At 41.5% G+C, this 6,000-nt stretch overlaps 1 protein-coding gene across 1 annotated transcript in view; it reads left to right on the top strand.

Annotated features, from left to right (window-relative positions):
- Window positions 1-3,888: 3,888 nt before the first annotated feature.
- The window catches only part of LOC108244864 (exostosin-1), a 185,402-nt gene continuing 183,290 nt past the window's right edge, over window positions 3,889-6,000 (top strand). The window contains exons 1-2 of the mRNA XM_037981537.1: window positions 3,889-4,145; window positions 5,113-5,647. Coding sequence (XP_037837465.1) covers window positions 5,354-5,647 — 294 coding nt within the window. The 5' untranslated portion in view covers window positions 3,889-4,145; window positions 5,113-5,353. The remainder of the gene's footprint in view (window positions 4,146-5,112; window positions 5,648-6,000) is intronic.

Here is a 6,000-nt window from a genome sequence, read left to right as displayed (position 1 = left end):
TTTTTCTGGCCAACCAGTTTTAGCGGAGAATAATAATAATAATACACAATTTTGAAAAATCGTTACAAAAACAATAGGGTTCCCTGCTCCGCTGGGAGCAGGCGAACGGCCATGCCTTGCATTGGCCGCCCGCTTGCTTCCGCGGGCTTGGAACCCTAATAACAGTCCGTTCACAGAGTTAGCGCTGGTTCAGCTGTAACTCTATTTTACCCCTTTTTTTATATTTTTTATACATTTTTGCAGCTTAATTTCTTGCATATTTTGTGCTATTTCTTGTATCAAAACATTCAGCTCATTCAGGAGACGGGTGCTGTGGCTTTTGGTTTTTTGCAACCTGCACTTTTTAAACTTTTTACCTTTATTTAGAAATATGTTCTGTAAAATATTGTGCTAACAGAGCTACTGGCTTTGTTAGCTTTCAGTCCTTTGCTAATATTTAATGCTGCTTTTAGCCTTTTTCTACTTTTAGCTATTGTTTTTGCTACTTTTAGTTAGTGTTTTGGTACATTTGGCTTTCAGCTAGCATTTAATTCTATTAGCTTTTAGCTAGTGTTCTGCTTCATTTACCTTTAACAACTCAGTTTAAGCTGCTTCAGCACATTTTAGCGCTGTATTTTCACAGAAAAAGCAAATTCTCTAATTCCATTAAGTTCACATACAGTTTGTTGTAAAATCCTATTTTTATTAAAGTTGTCTATCTTGAGCAAAGCAGCAGATTGCTCTGAATGAATGAATCCCAATCCGCCATCCCGAGCAGCACGTTGGCGACAGCAGGAAGGAACGACTCCCTTTTAACAGGAAGTTAACCTGCAGCGAAACCAGAAGCAGGGCGAGCGGCCATCTGAGAGGACAGGAAAGAGATGCAGGCAGACACAGAAGGATCGGTCCAGGTGGAGTTTCAATCAGAGGAAAACAACGAAAAACACGTTAATGACAGCATTAACTGCAAATACAAACGTGCTTGAGTACAGAGAGAGTAAAGAGAGACAAAACGTGGTCCGTTTGGCTGTTAAGAGCTTTGTATGTTAGACTTTAAATCCTGTTCTGATTTTTCAGGGAGCCAGTGGAGTGAAGCTAAAACTGGAGAAATAAGTTCAGCAACAAAACTGATGGAGGAGTAATTTTGTCACAATCAGTGTTTATAGTCAAGAAGCTCAGTGAAGCTCAGTGTTTTATGAGATAATGAATGCATGATTTAGTTTTAAACTGAGCTTACAAACTTCTACATTTTTTGCTAATCACACTGTCATTTCAAGATATTCTATGTAAAATATTAGTTTTCTGGTAAAGTATTTTATCTTGAATTTATTCGTTTAAGTTGCTTCTTTAAGCCGTTCTAAGACCCCAAAGCGTTCTCCTTCTGAAGTTCTGTTAACCAGAACTGTTCTGCCCTGACTTGTACATAAATGTCTCTGTCATCAGTTTGTTGTGATGCATTTGAGGCTCGGAGGATTAATATTAATGTGCTGTGTGCGGTTTGCTGATTTCACTTTAACTTATTTGCCTGACAGGCACCTCTTTCTGTCTGAAGGAGCCCAGAGAAGCTTAAAAAACAGTATATTAAAAGCTTCCTTATAGGCTGTTTGGTCCTTTAATGTCTGACAGCTTGTGTTTTTATCTTTGCAGGGTTGCTTCCTATACATAACCTGCATTATATGTACGTATCTCTTCTGATATTTGCTCCTGAAAGGTTGCAATGTGCTTTTGTTGCTTCAAACTTCCACCTCCTTGAGGAAACATGTTGTGCCATAAGATGGCGCTGTTTGATACTCTGTGAGTAAAACTTTGCATTTCATGTAACAGCTTTCACACACCTTTTCAGACAGAGTAAAATGTCTATATTTTCTCCAAATGGATATAAATGTGACTGAAGTGCAAGACGAATTAGAAAACATCCAAAGAATCAAAATTCAGCTCGGAGTTTAAAACATGACAGGATGTCAAAACTGTTTAAAAAGTCTTAAAACTCCCTCCTCAGAATCATTATCACAACACTGAATTCTCATCTTAATAGGATCTTTCACTCAGAAGCATTTTTTGTTTTGCAAATGTAACAAATTACATGCAGCTGCTGCTTGTTAATAAATGTCTCAAAACATGTGTCCGTTTACAGATGTTGAAAGAAATGAATCTGTTTAGAGCCACAATTCTGAGTTGCAAACCTCATAAACCCATGTTTTTTATACAGTGAAACAAAGTAAACATCAAATATATAAACAGAGGGGAGGAAAGAAGATGAAGTTGGCAGCAAAATGTTTCAATAAAGTTTGGACAAAGTTATGTTTCTCTCTGTAAACATCTGGACCTCAGGAGAGCAGCTGCTGGAGGTTTTGGAGGGAATGTTGTCCCATTCTGTCTGTAGAGGATTCTAGCAGTTCAACAGTCCTGGGTTGTCTTTGCTGGATTATTTGTTTCATGATGCATCAAATGTTTTGAGTTAATGAGAGGTCTGGACTGCAGGCAGGTCAGTTCAGCTCCTGGACTCTTCTCTAATGAAGCCCTGCTGCTGGAATCGAGGCAGTCTGTGGTTTAACATCGTTCTTCCCTGAAAAAGACAACATCTGGATGGGAGCAGATGTTGTTCTAAAACCTGGAGATACTTTGCGTTGATAGTTCCTTTCCAGATGTGTAAACACCCCAATCCAGAGGCACTAATGCACCCCCATACCATCAGAGAGGCAGGCTGGATGGTTTGGACCCGTCTGACCTCAGAACAGTTTTTCTGTTTGGTCCAGAGGAGACACATCTGTTCACATCTGTCTTCTTCTTTGCCTGATAGAGCTTTAGGCAGCATTTGTGGACGGCACGGTGAACTGTGTTTACAGACAGTGTTCCTGAGCAGAACAGAACCAGAACCTGTTTTTTTATGCAGAGGGACCCAAGATCATGGTCATCCTTTACTGATTTTCAGTCTTTTGATGAGATTATGAACTGCAAATGATGGGATATTCTTCTAAGTCTTCCCAATATTGCCATGAATATTCTGAAATTGTTCCACTATTTCTAGACACAGTCTGGTGAACCTCTGCCCATCTTTACTTCGGAGACAATCAGCATCTCTAAAATGTTTTTTTTTTATACCCAGTCCTCTCACTGACCTGTTGCCAGTTAATCTAATTAGTTGCAAAAAGCTCTTCCAGCTGTTTCTTATTGGTACCACTTACTGTTGTTGCCCCTGTACCAGTTTATTTGATATGTGTTGCTGCCATCAATTTAATAATTCACTTATTGTCACCCTTTCTAAAAAAAAAAGTACAATTTCTTAGTTTAAACATTTGTTATGTTTACTGTGTTCCATGGTGAATGAAATATGCGTTGCGTTCTGTTTTTATTTACATTTCACACAAAGTCCCAACTTTTCCGGACCTGCGGTTGAATTTTGTCTCGTCAGTTCTGTTTTTCTGTTTATTCTAATAAACAAAGAGATGCGAACAGAGCAGACTGTGGGATGCTGAGTACCTTATCAGAGGCAGCAGGCGTCCCGTGCATGCTCCGATCCCCGCAGCCTGCTGCTGTCTGCCTTATCAGCGCTGCTGCTGCTGCTGATGCTGATGCTGCTGATGCTGCCGGATGCTGCACGGAGGCGCAGCCCGGATCCATCTGAGGGTTTAAGGATGGAGACGTGAGGGACGGCGGGACAGCCGGAAGCCAGCGTTCGGGTCGGTCTAACCCGAGTCATGATCTGATCCTTTGCTTCAAACCCCGCGGACAGCCGCTGACGTTCAGGAGGGGACAGAGAAGTCGCTCCTAACAGGATTTTATTGATGCGCTTCTTCTGTTTCGGCGTCTGCAGGTGGGAGCGCGGATTTACAAGCAAAGTTTGCGTCTGGGATTTACTGAGNGGAGATGGATGGATCTGTGTGAACTCCCACCGTGGGGGGACAGAGAGCAGCCTGTTCAGGGGGAGCCGCTCTCCGGGAAAGTTTCAGCCCGTGATGCGGCGGACGGATCATGAACGTTTGGTTTCCCGGCGCGCGCTCAGCTAACTGGTTCGCTCCTGCACGTGGCTTTAAAACACCTCATTTGTGAATGGGATTGTAATCCAGTGAGCCCGGGGTTAATGGAGGATGTTTCCGAGCTGTGGACCCCTGGTCGGGCTGGAGGGGAGAGCAGCGGACACTTCCACAGGTGTTTCCTCTAAACAGGTGAGCTCAGCTTGGCAAAAGTTGCTCAAAGGGAATAAATCCAGGTGCTATTATTTTTATCTTTGTGCACAGTTAGAGCGCGGTAATAAACCCTCCAGAGTTTCCATGTTGTTAGCAGAATATCAACAAATCGTGAGAAATTTGTAGAAAAGTTCAGGTCTTGTTTGCTCAAAGATAATAATCCTTACTGTCTTTAAGTCAGGATGTTTATGCTGTAAAACTGGTCAGTTTTAACCAATAAAATTGGTGCAACAATTTGCACCCATTTCAGTAGATTATGACCAAATGTTTTGAAAATAATTGCCTTAATTTAATATCTAAATCACACTTCACTGAGTAAAATTAAAGCCAAATTTTACAATTGTAATTTCCCAAACAAAGGGGTTATAATTGAAACAATGTTTTTGACATTATAATACTCAAATTAGTTGAATTTTAAATATTTAAACCTGTAATTGCTTAAGAAATTAATCCAATATGAACCCATCATTTATTCCTGGTAATAATTAACCATGTTAGTTAAAGCCAAACCAATTTTGTTTTAAATTGTAACACCTTTTTTGCTTTAATACTTAAGACCAGAAGAATTGGTCCTTGGGGGCATTTTAGTTGTTTCTCTGCTCCGACACATCTGATTCAGATGGCTGGTTTAACTCCTCATCCTGCCATCAAGTTCTGCAGAATCCTGTTAATAACCCATTCATTGGATTCAGGTGTGTTGAAGCAGAGGAACACCTGAAACCTTCAGGACAGTGATCCCTAGGAATGCAGTTCAGCACCTTTATTTCTCCCCTTCAAAATAAGACATTAGTGCAACATATTTTATTCTGCATTTTGCCTTTTTACACATCAACCTCTCATTTGGAATTGATTTTAAAACTTTCTGTTTCCGTCTCTTGTTGCAGATGAATTAACTTGATGTTTACAGAAATGCTTTAGCCCGATTAATGTGTCATTTTTCTTTCAGTGACCTCAAATCTGAAAATGCTGAACTGTGGATAGAGAGTTGCCCCGTGTCCCTACAACCCCTCTCCTCATCATTTCCTCATCCTCACCTTTCTCCCTTTTTACATTGTGTTCCTTTTTCCTATCTTTGTCCAAATCTCCACTGTGTTTTCTCCTCCATCACTGTCTGCATCTTCTCATCTTGTTCCCCTCCCCCGCCCTGAGACCCACCACCTCCACCTCCTCCTCATCCCGCAGCACACATGCAGGCCAAGAAGCGGTACCTGCTTGTGTCTGTGGTGGCCGGTCTACTCTTCCTCATCTACCTGTGGGGTCTGCAAATCGGGGAGTTCCAGCAGCCGCAGCAGCCGTACCAGTATCCACAAATTCCCCAGCATTACCAGCACCACCAGCTGGACTACCAGCACTACCACCAGAGGCAGCAGGACGTGTACCAGCCCCAGCCTCTGCCCCAGAGACTCCCATCTAGACCGGCCAGACACTGGCCGGAGTCGACCGAGCTGCTGGAGCCATATCTGGAGGGAGGAGAGCAGGAGGTAATCTGGACCGAATTTAATCTAACAAAGACCGAGCTGTGGAAAATAATTTACATCACTGATCACAGAAAGTTGTGTTTATTCAGAAAAGCTGAATTTAAAGGCAGTAGATGCTCCTTTTGTTTTTTGCATCATCTTCATGAGAAAACAATAAAATAAATCTGGGTTGGTGATGTTTAGAAGCAGTGTTGTATCCTTTTTTGTGCATGTTTTGTTTTCACACAAACTGAATTTTAGCTTTTACGTTCTGTTATCTAGAAACCCATTCATCTTCAGCTTCTTGCATTACTTCCTGTTTTATTTTGTCATGTTTACTTCCTGTTTTAATCTCACACCAGGTCTCTAATTAATCA

This window comes from Kryptolebias marmoratus, linkage group LG19 (genome assembly GCF_001649575.2).
Source record: "Kryptolebias marmoratus isolate JLee-2015 linkage group LG19, ASM164957v2, whole genome shotgun sequence".
Taxonomy (NCBI): Eukaryota; Metazoa; Chordata; class Actinopteri; order Cyprinodontiformes; family Rivulidae; genus Kryptolebias; species Kryptolebias marmoratus.
The sequence above is the reverse complement of the archived record's forward strand: the minus strand, read 5'-3'. Positions and strand labels throughout refer to the sequence as shown.